The sequence below is a fragment of the Grus americana genome, chromosome Z (genome assembly GCF_028858705.1).
Source record: "Grus americana isolate bGruAme1 chromosome Z, bGruAme1.mat, whole genome shotgun sequence".
Taxonomy (NCBI): Eukaryota; Metazoa; Chordata; class Aves; order Gruiformes; family Gruidae; genus Grus; species Grus americana.
The window spans coordinates 71,140,831-71,164,659 of record NC_072891.1 but is presented as its reverse complement, the minus strand read 5'-3'; the positions used below and the strand labels follow the sequence as shown (position 1 = coordinate 71,164,659).

General features: G+C 42.8%; 1 protein-coding gene across 5 annotated transcripts in view; it reads right to left on the bottom strand.

Annotated features, from left to right (window-relative positions):
• DGKQ (diacylglycerol kinase theta) overlaps positions 1 to 23,497 on the bottom strand; it is a 105,759-nt gene extending 82,262 nt beyond the window's left edge. For all 5 annotated transcript variants that reach the window (XM_054809528.1, XM_054809533.1, XM_054809530.1 and 2 more), the window contains exon 1: positions 23,263 to 23,497. In XM_054809528.1, the coding sequence (XP_054665503.1) occupies positions 23,263 to 23,467 (205 nt within the window). In that variant the 5' untranslated portion in view covers positions 23,468 to 23,497. The remainder of the gene's footprint in view (positions 1 to 23,262) is intronic.
• Between the last annotated feature and the right edge of the window lie 332 nt (positions 23,498 to 23,829).

The following is a 23,829-nucleotide window of genomic DNA, read 5'->3' as shown; positions in this document are numbered from 1 at the left end:
GACAGAGGTAAGTTCCTGCAGCCAAGCACTCTCTCCATGCACACCTTGCATGCACTGGCAAATGGCAGACACACAACAAACTTCAGTAACTCCCAAGAAACAACAGTGTTTTGGCCAACTACCTGTCACAGAGCCAGCACTGGGAAAATTTCATACCCCAACATGAAGTGACAACAACACAACTCCTCAATATTGCCTGTATGACTTGGCAAATAATAATTTCATTTCATTATCTGTGAGTGCCGTAACTCACTCGCATTTTGCTCACCTGCAAATTTTAAGTCCCAGCAACTGCCTGCCAAAGTTTCTTCTAATCTTTTAACAAAGGTTATAGATTACTGAATGACCTAGTTGACTAAAGGGCTTATTCTTATCTTTAAAACAAACCATTAGCTCAGCCAGGAATTGCCTAGTAACTCAGAATTGTTTTCCCAGCTATCAGTACACAATAAATTTTTCATTTCTGGAAAAATTTAAGTGCAATGCATTAAAGAACATACTCAGCTCATTAATGGGAATATAAATAAAACTAAATGAAAAGCAGTAATTCTCTGGCGTATCTTGTTAAATGCAAGACTTGGAAGACGACCCTGTCTTGGAGAGTTTACTAGACACGATGGCTTGGTATATGTAGAAGTATTACATAAATGAAAACTCTCTACAATCCTCCGTGAAAAGCCCTATAAATTTACATAGATTACATGAAAGAATTATAAGGGGGATTAAAAAAAAAAAAAGAAAAAAGAAAATGCCTTGTTGAAGATGCAAGGCTGCATGAAACTCCTACAGACTCGCCAGCAACCCAGCCACATAGACAGTATGTGCTCACTGAGTTTATATCACAGCAGTGAGGTGGCTTTTGTGCCACTCCTCCCCATTCCTTTCCTAATAATGTCTAGCATTCAATTTGCCTTTTTTTGATAATTACACACTGCGCATATATTTCACTAGACACATCATTACAACTCTAACTTCATTTCTTGCCCAATTTGTAAAAGCTGACTCAAGGCTCATCAACTTATAAGAGTGTATTTCCCTCCTTCATACACACCACTTAACATTCATCAACCCCAGGTAATAAAATGGTAGATTAAAATTAATTCACTTAAAAGATTCTTCTGCACTCCTCAGCAGCTGATCTCCAATGTGAACTCTCAGCTCACTACTAGCCTTTGTAGAGAGGGTGGTGGGCAGTTCACAAGAGAGTTGAGTAGCATATACCCTACTAAGACATTGCTGCCACAAATCCACCTGCAACACTGAGTTCATTGCTTCCCTCTATCAGTTTTGTCTGCCACCCAAACCCAGGCCTATAGTCAGTGTGGTTTTATTTTAGCATTTCACATGTCATGAATGCCAACTTTCAGTTCTGGAGGGGACCTTCCATGCAGAGTACCTCGATTGTATCTGTCTTTTGCTAAGATGCTCAGAAAAAACAAGACAAAGCCTGTGGTTATGCCTAGCAACTGACTCTAGCACTGGGCCACTTTTTGCATGGCCAGAGGAATGTTGTCTACATTATCTTGAGTGCACAGAAATTGTACAGGACAAAAACCCCCTCCTTCTACCAGATTAAATATCAGGCAGCTTTTTTTTCCCCAACAGCAGGTGTCTACAAGTGTTATAGATGATCCCTATCCAAACACATCATCTTTGAAAGGTTATCTTTAAAAAAAAGAGATGAAACACAGTAGATGGAGAAATATGGACAAAGTCCTCATCAGGTATCTAAAGTGCAACTCTACTTCTCCTATCCTGAACTGGAATGTGTGTCTCTACTCACACGTATTTTTGGCTTACAAATTTGAAGTATTCATTTTAAAAGTCAAACACATTTATAAGTAGCTTCCTGGACCAGATGCAGGTGGTACAAGTATCACAGAATCATAGAATGGTTTGGGTTGGAAGGGACCTCAACAATGCTAGGCCAAATACCAGCCCCTGAGGAACACCACTCATCTCCACTTGGACATCGAGCCATTGACTACAACTCTGAGTGCAACCATCCAACCAATTCCTTATCCACTGAGGAATTAGTCCTTATCCAGCCAATGCTTTGCACAAGTTGAGGTAGTTGACATCAGTTGCTTTTCCCTTATCCACCAACCCCATAACCCCTCTTGTAGAAGACCACCAAATTTGTCATGCACGATTCACCCTTAGTGAAGCCACGTTGGCTGTCACCAATCACTTCCTTATTCTCCATGTGCCTGAGCATAGTTTCCAGGAGAATCTGCTCCATGGTCTTGCCAGGCAGAGGTGACGCTGACCAGCCTGTAGTTCCCTGGGTCTTCCTTTTTTCCCCCTTTTAAAAATGGGGGTTATGTTTGCCCTTTTCCAGTCAGTGGGAACTTCACCGGACTGCCACGACGTCTGAAATATGATGGAGAGTGGCCTGGCCACTTCATCCACCAGTTCCCTCAGGACCTGCGGATGCATCTCATCAGGTCCCACGGACTTGTGCACCTTCAGGTTCCTTAGATATTCTCAAACCTGATCTTCTCCTACAGTGGGCGGTTCTGCATTCTCCCAGTCCCTGCCTTTGCCTTCTGCAACTTGGTCAGTGTGGCTGGAGCACTTGCCGGTGAAGACTGAGGCAAAACATGTGATTCTTAAAATGCATAAGAAACTTCAAATTTTTAAGCCTAAAATATGCATGAGTACAGAGACACATTAAAGTTCAGGATAGGAGGAGTAGAGTTGCACTTTAGATACCTGATGATGACTTTGTCCATGTTTCTCCATCTACTGCAGAAGCCTAAATTCTTCTAGTTTAAGTCAATACACCAGATTATAAATCAGACCATGTAACATACATTTTGTTTTTATCAAGACGAAAGAATGAATTGGGGTAAATTATTCCCTCAAAAACATTCCCAGGCTTCTCATCACTAAACTTCATAGGAAAAGATATCCATCAGTACTTCTAGCAACACAAATATTTCTTTTAAACAGACAATTATTACAAATCTTTGTTCTGTACATCACCAACTTATATAAAGCATCAACAATGCAGAAAAAGAGGGAATATTTGAATTTGCTTTGGCTACACCAAGTCATTATTGCAACCTATTCTGCAATTAGAGGCATTTCGTCTCCCTGAAGTCAGAGCTAATCTTCAGAATATGAATGTTCCTCAGAATTATGAAATGTTCTTCTACTCCAGATGCCAAACCTGAGAATGCTACAAATTCAACAATTAACAGAAAAGTATTGGCATTTATCAAAATAAATAACTGTAGGAATTCTCGCATGGCTTGCTCCTGAGAAGACACCTCTCAGAAAGGAAGGGATGAGGACATTCCTGAGCCCAAACGATGAGGGAAGCATTGCGATTTCCATACTTTTCTTCTCAGATCTGCAAACCAAAACTCATTCTAAGCAGAAAGATGGAAGAGTAGTAACAACTCTGCTCAGCTGATGTCAAATATTCGCACATTATAGTTTACAGTGTGTTATTTCTGTGCCACATACGTACTCTGTCAAAATAATTTCTAGAAAAATATTTACTACTTTGGGCATGAATCTCAGTATGTCTCAGAGGTAACTGTAATGAAAGCATGTAGGCAACACGTTAACTTTTACAGAAAACTGGGCACCAAGCAACCTCAAGAACTCAGCTAGTCTGTGCTTCTGACAAGTGCCAGCCAAACCCGCTCCAAAAACCCACCGAGGAGAGATAACCCTCAGCCTCTCCACACAGCCAACTCTTCAAAGTCCTTTCAGTTAGGAGCCTGGTGCTTGATGTCCAAACTAAACCTCCTTTATTACAACTTATGTTCAGCATTTCTTGCCATGTGTACTACAGCCATGAGGAACTGATTATTTTCCTTTCTCTGTGCAACTATTTCTGCAGCTAGGTAGTGAGGCAAGGTGCTAGTTATTTTAACAAGTCAAATAGGCTTATTTTGGGCACTTACTGACAGCAAAACAGAAAGGACAGCAAAAACCACATAAGGTGGCAAAACTTAGCTAGTCTTTCAAATGGTTAATCTCACCCCTCAATAAAAAAAAAAAAAGAAAAAAGATAAATGCTCAGCAAGTGAAAAAACCAGCTCTTTTAAAGAGCACTGGAAACCACTGCTAGAATAAGAGAAAACAAGACGTTCTGTTATTACCTCTCTTATTAAGGAACGGGATGCAAATATTTGCTCAGTCTAGCCACTTTCCCCAGGGTTACCCTGAAACACAGCAGAGCCCTCTGCCTTCTGGTGGATGACCAAACCAAACTGCTTTAGTCCAGGACCTGGAAAGGCTTCCAAAATTCCCATTTTGTTTGCCAGCATTCATAGAGATGTCTTAGCTTCCACCTCGGTTCTGCCAGGGTTCGCAGTCATGAAACAGCAGCACTGATTTACAAAGAGGCTGTTTACGAGCGCTTGGGGAAGGAAGATGGGTACAGAAGAGCTGAACGTGGAAGAATTAGCTTGCTCAGAACAGTTTAATAAAAGTACACCCATGCACACAATGGTAAGGATGCCCAGCACAGGAGGCATAGCTTTTGCAGTGTATTTAAAAGATGGAAGGAGGAAGGACAACTGTCTATATATGGACAGAGCAAAACAAACAAGAAATCTAGCAAAGCCAGGGAGTAAACCAAAGCTTCAAAGCTGTTATGCAAGACAACAATAACAGCCTCTACTTTCCAAACAATGAATCAGTGGGACCTAAAGGGCATATCAGCACCAAAACAATTCAGGCCAATTCAGACTAATTCTATCAAAACAAAGTTTTATTTTGGTCAAAACTAAGTAGGTTATTTCCTCCTGTCTTCCTGCTCTTCCATAACATGTGCCTAACATGACAGAAGCCAAAATACAAGTTTAATCTTAGAGTATCTCTGCCCTTTGGGCACTTTTTCACTCACTTCTGAAGTTGTCCTCAGTCCTGCAAGCAGGCTACTTTGTTCAGCAGGACAGCCTTTGTGTTCGCTGAACAGATCCATTGATAATTAGAAGACAATAGCTTTAAGGAAATGCTTGCAGACTAAGTAGCCATAGATTGGAGAAAAGTACTTCTTTTTATTTTAAATCTCAATGTTTTTAAATTACTATGTAAAACACACTGTTATCAGACTGCTTGTGCAGACAGGACCATTCAAGCTGATAGAGGAGATGTTATTTTCATGAGTAACTTAAAAGCAACACTCTCTTTTCACTGGAATTTTGTGCAACTTAACTTTTCCATTTGTTACACAGCTTTGAGCTCCTTTTCTATTGTAGCAGCTTGCCAACACAGACACATTTAGCTTTTTTGTTTAGGACCATGACCACAGGCCAGCCTGAATACTGTGACTATTCACTGAAAGGAATGCTGGATGCAGTACATGGACCTTGCCAGCTTATTTCCCAATTCATCAGAAACATGCAAAGACCTGTATGCAATATTGGTGTGCTCTCTCAGACAAAAACACAACCTTGTTTAAGTTTAGAAGCCTGTTGTGCAATGCTTGCTAAATGTCACCAGGAAAGCTGTCACTAGAGGCTTCGGTCTTCCCAGAACATTTCAAACAGCAAGACAGGAATGGAAAAAAAAAAATCTCTGAAAGCTTTAAGAAGTCAGGCGTTAAAAACACCCTCCTCTCTCACTGCAGTGAGAAACCCTGGGCCTTTCTGTGTCTTACAGTTCAATGAGACCACATTGTGTATCCTCTTCCCCTGAAAATCCAGAAGAAATTAGAAACCTGTTAAGGTTTTCCAAATGTTTACTGAGCTTCCCTACAGATCACTTGTACTTGCCAGGTTCTTTCACCAGGACTCTCAAGTCTTACCTGTCTCTGCCTTAAATGGAGATACTAGAATACACCCTATATGATAAAAATGCAGTTTCCCCACACACAATGTGGATTGCATTGTACTTTATATTTCCAGAATTGTCTACATAGGACCAAGCTCTATTTATAGGTATAAATACCAAAAATAAATGCTTTTGTAACATCTGAGCTCTGTGATTTCAAGGTAGCACATTTGAATCCAAATTAATTTGTATTTCAGACATGCTGTTAGGAAATAACATAGCAACAAGTCAAGTGAAAACAAGACAAGCTCCTGAATAACAAAACAGTCAAATTCATTCAATTATATACTTGAACTGTCAATAATAAAAGCACCAATTTGGTTATAGTAGGTTTGCTTGAATGGTGGTAGCCTTACAAAGCCCCTAGGCTACCCTGAGGAACTCTAAGTCTCTCATCAGTAAGGCCGTAAACATTCTGAAGTCTTAACAACAAACTCTATCTTGTTTTTCCATCTTCCCTGGTACAGTGAGACCAGTACTGACAAATGAACTAATAGAACTTCACCTGTCAGAAAAGCATCCTCCCCATCCACCCATCTCCTGACTTCACCCAGAGCAGGTTTCCTAAATTCTGCTAAGCAGGTGAAGCTAGAGCACCTACAGCTGGAGAGACAAAGGTACCTACACTGGTGTGCTTCGCACTCCAAGGAGCCAATAACAACTGCAGTAGCAAGCTATGCAATAGTAGCAAAAAAAGCCATCTCCATTTGGACAAGAGGCTTTTCTACATCAAAATCATAGCCAGCAGAAAATCTAGACACCCTACCAGCTGTACCTATACAAAGAAGAGTGGTCCACCCTCTCCACTTAACATGCTGCAGTTCACTCTCCTTCCATGCTGTGCAAGAAGGATATGGCCCAGCTCAATACAGGCTTCAATTGTCTAGATGGTCACATCCAGAGAGTAGTGGTCAACAGCACAATGTCTGGATGGAGATCAGTGATGAGTGGTGTCCATCACGGGTCCATATCGGGACCACTGCTGTTTAATATCATCGCCAATGACAGACAGTGGGATTGAGTGCACCCTTAGCAAGCTGGCAGATGACACCAAGCTGAGGGACACGATGCCAGCCAGAGGGACCTGGACAAACTCAAGAAGTGGGCTCACGTGAACCTCATGAGGTTCAAGAAGGCCAAGTGCAAGGTCTTGCACATGGGTCATGGCAACCCCTGGTATCAATACAGGCTGGGGGATGAAGGGATTGAGAGCAGCCCTGAGGAGAAGAACTTGCAGGTACTGGTGGATGAAGAGCTGGACGTGAGCCAGCAATGTGTGCTCACAGCCCAGAAAACCAACCAAATGCAATTTGCTCACCCCTGGACCCAACATCCATCCTGTCCCCAAGCAGCAACTCCTCCTCCTCCTGGTGTCATATACTATGGAATACTCCTCTGGCTAGTTTGGGTCAGCTGTCCGGGCTGTGTCGCCTCCCAGCTTCTTGTGAAAATTAACTCTACCCCAGCCAAAACCCAGGTCATTATCCACCCTTTATATCATCGATGTCATGCCCAGATTCTACACTAGAACACCACCACTCCTCCCATCTTTGATATATATACAGAGAGACAGAGAGATACACACATACACACAGATATCACTATCTTTGTCTGTGGGCCATCCCTCTAAAATGTCTGTTGAGTTCCTTTAGTCCATGACTTCAGGTCCGTCTGTCATAACAGGGGAGACTGCATGGTGTTGGATTGTTGCATGCTGCATCCAGAGCTCGTAGATGACTATCTGGTGTGGTCCATGCTCATGGCCTGTAGGTTGAAGATGTCAATCTTGAGGAAGTTGCTGGATGCTCGTTGCTGAAGCCAGTTCTGGTTTCATCACCTCTGCACTTTGCTGGGTTTCATCAAAGTTCATTCTTCACTAATTTAAGTGATTCTTACTGTAATACCATTGATACAGCACATAGCAATGATAACATATGACACAGTTATTTAGCAATTAACATCACAGAATTTAATTTACAGGCTATTCTCAACCAAAATCAGATCCCCTTGAAGTACACATCGGACTTCCCTATCCTTCTGCATGACCCTCCGAGTGCACCCAGGTCCCTGAGCAAAAGCAATCCCACAGATGGGTTTGGCTTTGCCTGAGGCAGGAGTCACCAGATTGTCCTCCCTAACATATCCCTTATGTGCGCTACAGGGACTTTATGCCCTTCTACAGTACATAAAAGTTTCCACTGGGAGGGTCAACTCAATTGGTTGACCCCCTAGTGTTACCTAACCTGCACCGGCAGTTGGGATGCCAGGAGGAGCTGTGCTTCAGACCAACCACCCCCAAAGCAGCTCAAAGCCCTCCATATGCTGCCACTCTCTTTTTCAGTTGGAGTGTAGCAGGCCTCAGATCCTCTGTATCCCCAACTCCAAAACCCCAGGGGTCAACCTCGAGTCTCCCCTGGTGCTTTCTGCCAGAGACCCCAGGTAGGGCCGTTCTCCTCGGCTGCGGTGTACAGCACATTTTGACCTCTGGTCCTGCCTGGACTAGCCCAAGGGCTACTACATGAACTATTTCCTGTTTAATTTGTTCAAAGGCTTGTTGTTGCTCAGGGCTCCATTGGAAATTGTTCTTAATGTCACCTGATAGAGAGGGCTTACAACCGAACTGTAATTTGGAGCATGAATCCCCCAAAAACCCACAACACCTAAGAAAGCTTGTGTTTCCTTTTTGCTAGTGAATGGAGACTTAGCTGCTATTTTACTGATCACATCCATTGGGGTATGACAGTGTACATCTTGCCATTTTGTTCCTAAAATCTGCATCTCCTATGCAGGCCCCTTCACCTTACTTTGTTTTATGGTAAAACCGGCTTTCGGAAGGATTTGGACTATTTTCTTCCCTTTCTCAGAAACTTCTTCTGCTGTGTTGCTCCATGCAATGATGTCATCAATGTATTGCAGGTGCTCTGGGGCTTCACCCTGTTCCACTGCAGTCTGGATCAGTCCATGGCAAATGGTGGGGCTGTGTTTCCACCCCTGGGGCAGTCGGTCCCAGGTGTACTGGACGCCCCTCCTAGGGAAAGCAAAGTGTGGCCTGCACTCTGCTGCCAAAGGGATCGAGAAAAATGCATTAGCTATATCAATTGTGGCATACCACTTGGCTGCCTTTGACTCCAGTTCATAGTGAAGTTCCAGCATGTCCGGCATGGGAGCACTCATGGGCGGTGTGACTTCATTCAGGCCATGATAGTCTACTGTCAGCCTTCACTCTCCATTAGACTTTGGCACTGGCCATATGGGACTGTTAAAGGGTGAGCGGGTTCTTCTGATCACTCCTTGACTCTCCAGTTGATGAATCAGCTCATGGATGGCAATCAGGGAGTCTTAGTTAGTGCGATGTTGCCACCGGTGCATCATTGTGGTAGCAATTGGCACCTGTTGTTCTTCAACCCTTGACAACCTCACAACAGAAGGGTCCTCCAAGAGATGAAGCAAAGTAGACAACTGTTTTATTTTCCTCTGTTCTCCAAGGCAGCTATGCCAAAAGCCCACCGGTAGCCTTTTGTGTCCCTGAAACACCCTCTCTGGAGTCAGACTATGCCAAGGATGCACGGAGCCCCTGGGCCAGTCACAATGGGGTGCTTCTGCCACTCATTCCCAGTTAGACTCACTTCAGCCTCCAGTACAGTCAGCTGTTGGGATCCCCCTGCCACTCCAGAAATAGCGATGGGTTCCACCCCTTCATGGCTTGATGGCATTAGGGTGCACTGTGCACCGGTGTCCTGTAGAGCCTTACGCTCCTAGGGGTCTGATGTGCCAGGTGTGCTGGTTTGGGCTGGGAAAGAGTTAATTTTCTTCATAGTAGCTAGCATGAGGCTACATTTTGCATTTCTGCTGACAACAGTGTTGATAACACAGGGATGTTTTCGTTCCTGCTGAGCAGTGCTCACACAGAGCCAAGGCCTTTGCTGCTTCTCACACCACCCCACCAGCAAGTGGGCTGGGGGTGCACAAGGAGTTGGGAGGGGACACAGCTGGGACAGCTGACCCCAGCTGACCAAAGGGATATTCCATACCATATGATGTCCTGATCAGCATATAAAGCTGGAGGAAGAAGGAGGAAGGGGAAGACACCTTTGGAGTGATGGCATTTGTCGTCTTAAGTCACCATTATGCGTGATGGAGCCCTGCTTTCCTGGAGATGGCTGAACACCTGCCTGCCCATGGGAAGTGGGGAATGAATTCCTGGTTTTGCTTCACCTGTTAAACTATCTTTATCTCTACCCATAAGTTTTCTCACTTTCACTCTTCCCATTCTCTCCCCAATACCCCCATAGGGTGGAGAGAGTGAGCGGCTGCATGGTGCTTAGCTGTGAGCTGGGGCAGAACCATGACACCAGGCCACTGAATCCACACAGTCCAATAAACCCACTTGTCTTTTTCCTCCACCTCGCTGGAGGCAGGGCCCCTCTAGTCCTGATCATCATTTTTTTTACTCATTTCTTGTAAAAAGTTACTTCTTGTGAAAGTTAACTCTGTCCTAGCCAAAAACCAGGACACCGGGGAGACTGTATTGTGACCTTTCAATACGTAAAGGGGGGCTTAGAAGACGGATGGGGACAAAATTTTTAGCACGGCCTGTTGTGATAGTACAAGAGGTAATGGTTTTAAACTAAAAGAGGGTAGATTCAGTCCAGATATAAAGAAGGATTTTTTTTTTTTTTTTTTTTTTTTTTTTACAATGAAGGTCGTGAAAAACACTGGCACAGTTTGCGAGGTGGTAGATGCCCCACCCTGGAAACGCTCAAGGTCAGGCTGGATGGGGCTCTGAGCAACCTGATCTAGTTGAAGATGGCCCTGCTCATTGCAGAAGGGTTGGACTAGATGACCTTTAAAAGGTCCCTTCCAACCCAAACTATTCTATGAAATTTTATCAGAATGGTGAGTTCTGCGTAGACTTTACTTACTCCCTCTTGAAAGAGGGATAGATCAGACTTCCCACCTGTGAAATGCAGGTGGGCACAGAATTGCAAAGGCACATGATTTTAGCACAGAACAGGTCCCCGACATTAAGAGCTTTGTCTTCTTCAGACAGACATAAAATGGCTAGTGCCAAACTCACATTCATATCCAGAAAGCACCAACCCCTTCTCTTTTCTTGAGGATTAGGCCAAAGACAGAACAGTGCACTGGGACAAGGCACTGGTTCACTGATGGAAAACCAGAAATCTCCAAGAGGACCACAACATCAGGAGAGAGCTCACCATCTCTTTTCTGACAGTTCCCAAAAAAAGACCTTCCAGAGGAAGAGGCATCCCAGTTACAACGTGGAGTTGCACAGAGAGCTTGGAGGGACACGGTTTTTGCCCTCTGTCCACTGAATTCACCTTTCCACTGCATGGTCCTAGCATGGTAACACACTACTGGGAAGCTGCACCAACCATGCAACAGCCACAGACCATTGGGATGGCCACAACTCTCCTTCCAGTAAGAAGGAATCACAAGATCCCCATCTTAGGGGACTAGCAATGGTGCTCAGTGATGCTGAAGACAGGGATCCTGAAAAGAAAGTCTCTGACCGCAGAAATCTGTCTATCCGAAGGCAAACAATTAAGCGTTGCAGTAGCTCTTTTGTATGGGCTAGAGGATGAAGGTTGCCCATACAAACCAGATGCCAGCCCATTTAACACAGTTGTAGCTTTTTGCCAGATCTTCCAGACTGCAGCCTTTACACAGCTAGAAAGGGTCAAGCCAGCTTGAAGTCTGACAGAAAAAACTCTGACCACCCTCACTGCACCTGCAGTGAAAGGTTATAGCTCCTAACACCCTGGAAAGGAGAAGAGAGATCTTCCAATGACACCCAACTCAATCTCAGCAAGATGCCATAGGGGTAAGAAGAATGTAGATACCACTACAGACAAGCCTCTTCAAGACCACTTAAACATCGGTGTTTTCCTCTGACTTTGTCTTAAGCTGGAGCCGCTTTTGTCTTCTGCTGCAGACTGCCCACGCGATCAGCTGAACAACAGATAAAAAACAGTGGCTAGCATAGAGAGGCACCAGCTCTGCAGCATCTGTAAGTGAAACGGGACAGCAGGGGCAGAGAAACATGCAATGGTTAAAACCAGGAGAGTGACAAGGGAGACCCAGATGGACCACAGAACCACCTACTGTAGGACACGCACACCAGTGTCAAGAATACTAAAGACATGGCACTTAACTCCCTGCAGCTGTTGTCTGCAACAGCTTCTCCAATTCACTGCTTTCAGGATGATGCTTTCTTTACAAAGAGAAACTTTGTCAATTGTTTATCAGCATGCTCCAGCTGACTCACAGCTACTGGTCAAAACAAAGAGCTATATATTACAGTATTCAGAACAGAGTAACACAACAAAAAACACCAAGGCAGTCTGATACAGCCTTCAATTTTAAGGAAAATCCACTAAAATAGTTTGACATTTACTGAAAGCTTCCTTGTAACTAAAACTTCACATTCTTAGGGAATGTACATAAATCCTGCAGGTTTCCAGCCCTCACATACATGGCCTCCTGCATCATTACCACTGGTTGCCCAGTATTGCTCATGTAACTTCACACACAATGTCAATGCCATACTACAATAACTAGTTTCTGAAAACCCAGGTGGACAACACAGATGTCTCCTACAAAAATCAGTCCTGTTAACACTTCCGCAATCTTAGACATATTCAAGCCAAAATGCTTCCCCACTGAGGAAATAACAGTAGCAAGTCTTCAGCTTTGAAAAAGAGCAGTTTGAGTTACACTTAAATAAACAGAGCAGATCACAGCAGAATTTAATGCAGCACAGGACTTCATAAGCCATGAAGGCATTTTGACAGAAAAATGTGAGGTTTACACAGTTGCCTGAAATCCCTCACAGTACTCAAAAATTTGGAGACATTCTCAACACTACAGCATTCAGAGCAGCCATAATATAGTGTTGGACCTATGGGGCATATCACCAGGGGCACACAACATACACGGCACATGCACACACCCCACACAGAGCCTCAATGCTCGGTGGGGGGGAGAGGGGGGAAACGACCCATGAATTCCCTCCAAAACACAGGTAAGCATTTGAATGGACCAAGGAGAGAGAGGCAGCATTTTACATAAACCCAGCCTCCAACGCTCAGTGATGTACCCAGTAAGCAGGAGGGTTGCAGCCCCTAGGATGTGCACTTCCTTCCACCTTGCCTCTTAAAAAGCTGAGCATAGAACATAAAAAAGTAATAAAAAATCCTGAGGAGACTAAAACTCACTGCTAATCTTAGCTACAACAGCACCCACCTACCTCCACAGCAGTTATAATTTTAAAAGAAACACTGAATACAATTAAAATGTATGCCAAATTACTAATATACGTAACCCCAAGATAAGTGTTCTTCCTCTTTTAACTTTGGTAATCTCAGCATTATCTAGGGCATCTTAACACTTCCTATCACCACAAAACAAGTGAAGGGAAAAAAACCCCAACAAAAATACCCTATTTGCCATAGCAACCTCTACCTCTCATTCATGCAGGGCTTCATTTCCAAGCTGCATCACAGACAGAAGTGTACAAAACTGCACGATTTGAGTGAAAAACAGAGCTGGAACAGAGAGAAAGAAAACCCCAAAAAACAAAGAACCAGGGTCCTCTGCAAGCTGGGTAAGTACATCCAGTATTTTCTTCAATGTGGTTGCTGTGAGGGTATTGACATGGTCAGGAAACTAATGATTCATACAGTGGTGAATCAGAGGAAAATAAAACACTCACAAGGCACTATTTCCAGAAAGAAACTGAAGGTGCTAATCTCTGAGTTACTTTTTTTTAAATCACCATTCCTATTTTCATTACGAATTTCAAGCATTTTAAAATGATTTCTGTTAAGAAAGAGTGAGGATTTCAATTCCACCACTCAGGCTTGAGTCACTAATGAGACTCAGGACTATACTTATCTTGAATTTAAGGAACTGTCTCTTTCACATGAGTAAGATCATACATAATTCATAGAAGCTGAGCATTTACATCTATCTGGAGAGCAGAAGTCTGCAGTGTCAAGGTATGTACACCATTTATGAGTGCATCAGAACTTCCAAGGTGCAAGAGCTCTGTTCACAAAACAGTAAAATTCAAAATCTACCACCAAGAAAGTATAAATCATTCCTAAGGAGGCACCAAATGATCTCAAGTTTTTCTTTATCTTGGTTTGTTGTTGTTTGGATCGTGGGGTTTTTTTAATCAGACTATCATGGCAAGTTCTTGTAGCACTTGCTCTTAATTTATTATGTAGCATAATCAGGTATTAATTTATACACATGAATTACCAACGCATGCTGAAAGGTTCTTAAGGCTTCCCGTGAGACCGTATTTAGAAAATAAAGTTACACTGAGCAAAAGTATAATATATCTCCATTATCTTTCCAGATTTGGGACAAGGAAGGGGAGGAGGATTTATTTTTTAAATAGTCTATTTGCTCCTCCTGAAGAAAAAGTGCTTGAATGAAAAATACAATAGCTTCAAGAAATCTCAAGGCACTTGCCAGACAGGAGCTATTCTGGAGCAACAAGAAGATAAGAGGAACAGAGTAAGAGAGGTCAAAACCAGAACGGAGACGATGATACTTAGCTGTTTGAAGGGTATTTTTAACATTACAGTATTTTTACCTCCTACTTCAGCCAATTTCTGAAAGAGGATTCAGCTGGGGAGATCTGATAGTCTTAGGTGCTGTTGGGAATACGAGGCACTGGTCAACTTCTTTTCTTCACAAGAGAAACTACATGCATGCAAGTCAATGGCACAGAAACCAAAACAGGAATCTTTTCACTTGTTTTTAAGGTTATGTCTACTTTCACACCTCCTCATTTTGGGTCGCATGCGCAGTTTCTCACCATGCATCTTCTATTTGCAGAGTTAATCTCCCCAGCATCCAGACAGAGGGTTGGAGCAAACATAATTGCAAGCACCATTTTCCTCAGGTTTCAACCCCTTCTAGGATAAAGAAGTTGTGATTACTTTTCGAAGGGCTGCCATTACCACCACCGACAACCCTCCAGCAGCAAGCGCAGACACACTGCTCACAGCTCACGTGCACACCTACCAGGCACAGGTGTCCTGCTGTGGTACTATACCACCAGTGGCATCTGTGGCCACCCAAAATTTGTGTATTAACTTGCAGAAGTGTCTGGAGACTTTTAAATTTTTTAAATATTTGTGAATATCCAAGAAGTTTGAAATCAGCTTTTCCAGTTCTCTGTATCAACAGTTTTGAGAAGAGGTTTAATGTGAAAAAGCAGGCTTTTTCTAGGTCATGCTACTCAGCCTACACCTTTGATTCAAGTCTAAGGGCTTCTTTCTACAGCAGATACATTCCAGGATTACTAGTCCTAATCACTTTCCTTATGCAAATTTGTGTGTGTGATGATTTACACTCACTGTAGCATCCTAACTAGAATCTGAAGAAAATCTTTCATCTCACAAAGGGCATTTTTTATTCTGAAAGAGAGCATCCATGGTCTCAAACAGGACTAACCTTTCCACTTCATGTTCACATCCTTCCCTCATGCCCTCTTCATGTTTAGAAGATTCTTAGCAATTTCCTTCTGCCTTCTTTTGAAGCTCCCAATCACGCAACAATTTCAGCACTAAGGAAGTATTTTTGTTTGAAACACTTAAGGAATAGGTTAGTGGAGGACTCCTACGCTCACTGGTTAACAAGGTGTACCAGTTTTTATCTCCACGTGCTGTACAGAAAGTACTGCAGAAAAGGCACAGACTCATTTCCTGAATTACATCATAACAAACCAAAACGTGACACATTCTGCAGAGGAGAAAGACATGCAATGAGGAACAGAGATTTTTTTTTTGCTACATATTCTTGTACTTAAACTGGAAGACCCATTTCCTAGCCACTGTAATCTACCCTGCAGAACAACATACTACTACTCCTATTTTAACACCTGAAGTTCAAATCATTCAGTTTTTCCCAAGTGCATCTGTTTAGCGAAGTATTAGGAATGTCTCTAGCAGTCTTCTGTATGTAAAACCTCCAGGGACAGAATAAATTGTGGTCAAACACAGTAATTTTTATTCTCACTTTTAGTTGCTTTAGATCTTAAATGACATTATTTTTACATAGCAAGTAGCACAGCATTTATATCATACAAGGCGTATTTAAAAAGAAGCCAAGCAGGTGAGCAATATTACCTTCATAATCTGAAACATACTTCCATGTAAATCACTCATATTCAGTTTTAAACAGAAAAAAAGCAACAAACATATATAAAAATACATGTATTCTTCCTGTGTGTATATATATATCAATATATATGTATGAATATATACACACACACATTCTTCCAGAGCCAAGCGAATAAAAATATTTAAATAAAAAACAGGAAGTGAAATTAGGGGTTGACTGTACACTAGTGAATAACAAACTTTCACAAGTGAGACAACAGTAGGCAGCAATATGGTTCAAAAAGAAGAATACTGTGGTGGCACATTTAGAAAAAAAGAAGTACATTTCCACTTAGTTCCTTATCACATTGTGATATACAAATGTTAGTTTTTGCTCTTTGCTGGCAAGTGTTTCCAACAGCCTTCTCTCAAAACTGAAAGGTGCTATTAAATAAAAAGGCAGGGGTAGGCGGGAGAACAGGAGGTGATCAGCACACACTATAAAATAATTTAGAAAGGTCTATATGCTATGGATACATCCTGTTCTTTCCACACCGAAGCCAAGGCAAATTAAATACATGAATGTAACTTAGTCACCTGTCTTCAACAGGGATTGCAAAAGCAGTTTCACCAAAGGGATTTTCCTGAGCCAGGATGGTCCTAATAAGCAACAAGCAGCCTGGGAGGAAGACATTTTGAGCTGGTGAAATGCAATGTTAGAAACAACTGGAAGAAACTAGAGACATAATGAAAAAGCAAAGGTCATCCGGGGACAGTCTAATTCAAAGAGAATTCAAAGCTGCCAACTGACAGAAGAGCTCCACAAGCAGGAAGAGAACCAGGTTTCCATGGGATAGTAAGCAGAAAAGCAACATTATGGATGAGCTGAAAAGAGTACATAATCAAAGAGGGGAAAACAGACAAGCAACAGGGACCCTGTCCAGAGGGAACCCACTGGAAACAATGCAGCAAAATTCCTTATCCCTGGACTCGGAATTCAGAGCAAGGCAGGGGGGAACGGAATCAACAGAATCATCTGTTACAAACTGCCAAAAGGAGAATGAAAACTAAAAACCTTGCACATCATCCTCCATAGCACTATAAGCAGGAGACCCTACCTCAAGATCAGCATCTACTCTTGGGTAATAAATGCCCATTGTACCTAACACGTCCCTTATTATGAATCAATTGTCAATGCAAAGCGATTACTTAATGGGTTTTTTCACATGGAAAACCTTAGGATACCTTAACAGTATCAGGCATTTTATTGAAATAAAAGTAACATCACTACTTAAAAAAATTGCTGATGACTAAAAGTGAAGGACAGAGTAATCACACACAGAGATGTGTGTTGCTGAGTAAGATGTACTATATCCTATTCTAATACAAACTTCCACATCTATAAAGAAGGAATGCACACCACCTCTAGAGAAAGGGGACGTGTTACCAAAATGTACTGGTTTCCGAAGAGAAAATCCCCTGAATCAGGGGGAAACACTCAGCTAATACTTGCAAACATTACAGAAAATAGGAACAGGCAAGTGCTTCTGCACCCATGAAGTACTGAGGTCACTTCTGATTGAAACTCTACTCAAGTTTTAAAGAAAACACTATTAAATGGCTCAGTACAGTGCTTAGAAAATGTTTTATGGTGAAAGCCTTAGAGTTCAATGTCCTTTGTTTATCAGAAAGAAATAACTAGTTAGGCATTTATCTCCCACACAACTGCAAGAAAGAATAAAAGGCTTTTTAGACCCTTAGCATAGCACTGCAAGAACTACCGTCCACAGGAAACTTACCAGAGGAAGACTGAAAAAAAAATTTTGTGATATGGAAAGAACCGGGGGTATTAGCCTAGAAGATGGCCAAGGAACATGTGACCTTATTAAATCTAAGCAATATTAGATGAAAGATCATCTAGAAAGGAAACCTGGAGAGAGCAAGCTGCAGCCACTCCAGACCATGATGGATTGATGAGCACCTTCTTTATTGCTTTTGTCATTTATCACTGAGTCAGACTGAGGCAGAAACATAGATGAAATACGAAAGTGCTGTGTAAAGCCTGGTATTGGATTACTGGCTTTAGCACTTTCTGTGGTAAGTTATTTCCTACATAATTGAGTTTCTGAACTGAAATCTGGGATAACGCTATGAACACAAAATATAGCTTCCAGCTACAAAAGCTGTGTGTGTCCTTACAAATCTCCCCCTCCTTTCCTCTGCATCTCTGATGGTGACAATGATGTTTTTCCTCCAAATAAATGTCAGAGGGAGACAGGGAAAAGAAAAGTGTAAATTCCAGTACAAAATAGATTATCCTTTAAATCCAGACCAGTAAGTAAGTTGCATCTTTCAGTGTGTCAGTCAATCCTCCAAACATTTTTCCCAACATATGTTTCAGCTTGACTAGAACTGAGCTAAGTTTCTGTGTCAGGGTTTCTTTCGGGGAGTGTTTTTTGGTGGTTTTTCAGTTTTTGACAGTCTGTGTGTTTGTTCCCAAGGCAGAGTCAGTCACATGGCTCAATGTAAGTTTTAAATACAGCAAAGTCAGATCCAGTCAACGACATCTCAACCACAAACTCATATTGCCTCTCAACATCAAACATCTTATTGTTGCATGGAAAGGCCCTACCACTGACAAGGAACCTACTAAAGAATAAAGCGAGCAAGTCCTGAAAATTCAAACTGATCATGGGATAGAAGCACCATTTTACTGCAGTTTTACCTTCTTGCATCTTTTGCTTTTAGCTCAAAATGCACTAAAAGCAAGCCAAGCTTGTCAGAAGAAGGAAGAATTTGTTTTCCTTTTGAACTGCAAGCATTAAGACTTTCTGGGGAATCTCACATATCGTTCACTTCCTTCAAAACTGAGCTGAACAGAGCCAGCAGGGTCAAGGATGTTCAGGCTGCCTGTCCCAAGAACAGAACCAACCAGAAAGGATGACAGTCCAAGGAGATTGCTCCTCATCCCTTTATTCCCTGCTACTACTTCCATATCTGTACAGAGATTCCCTGTTGGTGTAACTTTCAGTTTTAAACTAACACACACCTTCCCTATTTGACTCCAGTTCCTTAGAACAGTCTTTAAATGGAGAAGACTCCATCCAAAAGATGTCCAGAATGTGCATCCCCAGACCCTGCAGAGATCCTGTCTGAACATCTCCAGGCTCTCCTACACTAATGAGGCATAACGTGGCTTGTCCACGTTTGGGACATGCCTGTACCAATCACAGCAGCTTTATGGCTGTCTAAGTCAGAGATTTATGGCATAGACATAACTCCAATTCAACATTTACATTTTATTCTGGAAAAGTTGCGGTGTTAGGAGTAACACTGATTTCTGCATCTTGGAATATGTTTGGAGGTTCTCCTTGGAATGCAAAGCCTAAAAAACAATCAAACAAAAAACCCCCCAAAATACAAAAACAGAAAACAAGGATGCTATTTCCCAAAGTATTATTTGACTTAGTGCCTTCATATCAAAACAAGTACCCTACCTGCTCAAATGACATTTCCCTAGTAGACACAAAACATATCAAAAAGTCCCTGACAGCAGCTTCCAATAAATGCTCTAATGAAAGATATATATAGTGAGATATAATGTAAAAATGGCTAAACAATTCTATTAAATTCCCTAACCAACTTGCTTATTACTTAAATCCCTTACATTTTACCTTTGGTTAAAATAAACAAAACTGAGTTCACATCAGAAAGATTTACAGTACCGTAAATATTTGTAGCCCCCAAAATGTACAGATTCACAATTTTTTTTTTTTTTTTTTTTAAGTCTTTTATGGAAGAAAAAAAAAGCAGTGAGAAAAGAAATGTATTTATTGGTGGCTAAAATAAATACTAAACTCCAAATTAAAATATCGTCCAGATATGTTTTCATGTATGAAATTGATTCCTCTGTGCACTACCAATGAGAACTCAACTCTATTTCTTATACAGATTTCATATATTTACTATTTTTCATTTTTAAGGTGCACACACACATGTACAGAAACTCAGTCACTTACACTGCCCCTTCCTTACTAAGCCTGAGGAAATTTAAACTCACTTGAAACTGAAATGACCTGGCTTTGGAAAGCAAGAGCAATGTAAGACAGTAATTGTTCATGTTACTATCCAAACATCACTTATTCTTTCACACACACACACACACACACTTATCAAAGGAATCCACGGCTACAAAGAGTAAAGTGGCAAGAAACATAAAGAGTCATTTACAAAGACCTTATGGAAAGCATATTTGCAAGGGGGGAAAAAAAAAACCACCACAGCTGCAAGCCTGGTTGACTGAGATTACAGTAAATGTGCACAAAAGCTTAATATAGTGACATCTTCAGACCCAATTGCGCACCTAATCCACGTAGGAAGTCTACTGCCTTGCCTGTAAAATTTCACTTATAAAAATATCTTGCCAGTCTAGCAAGAGAGCTGCAATTCTACCCAGGAGTACCTCCCCTCCTGTACAAAGTGCTGGCAACAGCACTACTGGCCCAGAACTGGAGAGGGGAGCAGTATTTTACTTTGAAAAAAAGGGATTAGATCCAGGACACTCTGTACCTTGTATGGGGAGCATCGAGCATCTCTTCTATGCATTTTTCAGAGTCCACAAGAAAAAAGAAGAACCACTTATCTTGGCCTGCACTGCCAGAAATGTGTTAAGAATTCATTATACTTTCTTGTGTTTTTGCTACACAGCCACGTAAGCCACGTGGGCATGTGCCGGTCTGCTGAGTAGTTGATAAGTTTACTGAAACACTCCACAGACCTGATCATTCACATACAGAAAATGTCATTTTCTAAGGGTCAAAAGCACGATCACAATTCAAACCTCAAACCTAGGTCATTTAGGCCACACAACTACTTCAAATAATGACAGGCAGGAGCTCCCTCAGCCCCTCCTTTAACTGATGGAGTCTTATCACCAGCATGCTCAGTTCCCTTCAAAGTTTGGAAACTTTCTGTTTTGATCGAGACCAGCTTCAGGGAACATCAACACAAACAGGATCAGGACACTGAACACTTTGAACCCACAGATTTGGAACAGAAACCATTGCAGATTCACCTAGAAAGAGGCCACTCAACAGCTTCATTTCAAAGCCAGTTTATCAAAAGGAGTCCAAACAAAGACAGCATCAGTGCAGCTGCAATTACACTCGCAATCCTAGTCTCAGTGGGGAGAAGAAAAAGGCGATAGCGATTAGCTACCAAGTTTTTCCAGTCTACTGCAAACATTTCCTTCACTGAAAGCTGAGCGGATTTTTGTTTTTTGGGGTTTTTTTTTTTTTTTTAATTTTATTTTTACTCAGCCTGGCACTCCTAGAGATCACTTTTATTGCATTCCAAAGAACAGTGATCAAACTCCATTAGTTAAAGCAAACATGACAAGGAGGTAATTATTAAATGGAATTTACTTAAAATATCATTCAAGAAATCATATTAGCATTTATTAAATAACTTGGAAAAAACAAGCTGCCAAGCTATTCAAACAGGTACAAGGGTGTATGCATGGCTGTCAAAAGCAGCCACCATCAGCAAATGACCCATCACATATTTTTTAAATTTGCTGTTTAGCAGTAAGTTGTTCAAAAATACAAACATGATACTGAGCATAGCTGGTTGAAAACAGACAAAAAAATCAGTTCTTCACCCAAAGGAGACACTGATGTGCCAGGTGTCATTACAGGGTTCCCCCACACACACTCTGAGCAGGGAATGTTACACCTAATGAAGACTAAGAGTATTTTTCTCTCTCTCATTACCCCTCACACACACCACTTGTTTGGGGTGGAGGTTTCAGATGTAGGTTTGAAAGAAGTATCTTAACAGTGCAGCTTGGAAGTGCGTCATTAGCCCACAGACAGTGGTGCTAACGATCTTTACCCAAAATTCAGCCTGAAAAGCCAAAGGGGAAAAAACAATTCCAGACCACAAACTGTTAGCACAGTTTTCAAACTAAGACAAGACCCTAAATTCAAGTTACAGCTATGCACTACCTTTATGTACATAGCATGCAAATGGAAAAAAAAAGTGTGGCATTGCAGATAAAAGCCTTTCACATTTTCTTACCTGTTAACATACCAAAGCCACTCAGCTGTTCAAGTAACAAAACTGGCACCTGAATGCCTGCTTTTGTGACTCCAATAACTTGCCTTTTCTTAAGGCAGTGACATAAAAGACGAGCTTTGTGCATTTTCACAACTTATGAAATTTTCACTCGAGTTTGGGGCTTTTTAGCTGTTAGGGCAGATGGTGACTTTCTGCTGTGCAGACAGAACAGTGCATCTCTCAGCAGAGTTTTAAGCAAACATAAAACTGTTCTTGCAAGACTTTTTTTGCACCACACAGGAACATGACTTCCACCCAACTTAGTCCCATACCCTCTTCACCCACAAAACCAACAAAAAGCAGGAGCTATTTCAAGCACTGCAAGGTACTTGCTCTACACCCACAGCCTTGTTTGATACTACCCAACAATGAAGCTCTTGTACAACCTGGCTCCTCCAGATGTGGTCTTGGAGATCCAACCCAAGCTGGCTGGACTGCATATGCTCAAGTAGACATCAAGGTGTTGTTTTGGGGGGGTAGGAGGTTGTTTTTTTTTTAAAGTGGGACATGGAGAACCTCTCTTTTTCCTACAACACTGGTTTTACTGCATCAGAACAAGCCATCATTTTGTTGCCTCCAGGAACTTAGCTGCTGGTGGGGGGCAAGAAGGAGACCTAGCAACTCCTTCTCCCCTCCCCGGCATCAGCCCAGGTTTAAAAGGTTCAAACTCCACACAGGTTGCAGCTCCTCCATGCCATCAGACATTTCTGCAGATAAGAGCACCCCTGGGACCACAGTGGGCACTGGTGGCTCACAGCAGATCCATCCTGGGATGGGCAGAGCTGCATAACCACATCAGAGCAGGAAGTGCCACACCTCCAACTTTTTATTATTGTTGTTAGAATTTATATTATTACTATCAGAACTTTTATTATTGGTATAATTTATTATCAGAATTATTATTGTTCGAATTCATCATTATTACTATAATTTTTATTATTACTATTGTTAGGTTTTTTAGTGGAATGTACTGCTTTTATCATTAGAATACTATTATTATTGTTAGTAGTAGTATTTTTAGAATTTTCTTCCTCCTGCCCCCGCCCGCCCCATCTCGCCCAGGACGTGGCGATCGTTCCCAGCAGGTCCCGCACGACCGACACCCGCCCCGGCCAGCACGGCAGCGAGGCGCCCGGCCTGGCCCCCCTCTCTCCCCGGCCGGCTGCCCTGCCTCCCGCCCGGCCGCCCACCGCCCTCCTCATCCCCTTACCCTCGCACTGGTAGCCGGCCAGCCCCCAGATGAAGTCGGTGCAGTAGTGGCAGAAGGTGGGCTTGGTAAGGGTCACCCTGCGGAAGCCGTGGCCCGGCAGGGTGCTTCCCCCGGCCGCCGCCACCACTACGGAGCGGCCCCGTCCGCCCAGCACAGGGCTGGAAGCCGGACTGCCGCCGCGCAGCGAGCGCGTCCCGTCCGCCATGCCCGCTCCTTGCGGTGCGGCACCGGCCGCCGCTCGCCCTTTCTTCCGCCCGAGGAGGTGGCGGCGGCGGCGGCGGCGGGGGGGCGGGCGGGGGCGGTGCCCCGTCACGGCCTCGCCGGGCGGCGCCACGCTGCCACCTGGCGGCCGCGCGCGCTGCGCAGCCCGCTCTGAGGGAAGCCCGGAGCCGTCCCGCCGTCTCCGGTCAGGCCAGCGGCCTTGCCTCGGGGCCGCCGCCATTCTGCCCCTTTCACCGCATCTCTGGTGAGGTCTCGGCTTGTCCTGAGGTGTCCTCGCTCCTGCTAGGTACGAATTATGCACAGGGCGCGTAGTTCAGGTGAGCGCTGGAGAAGTAGGTGGCAGGG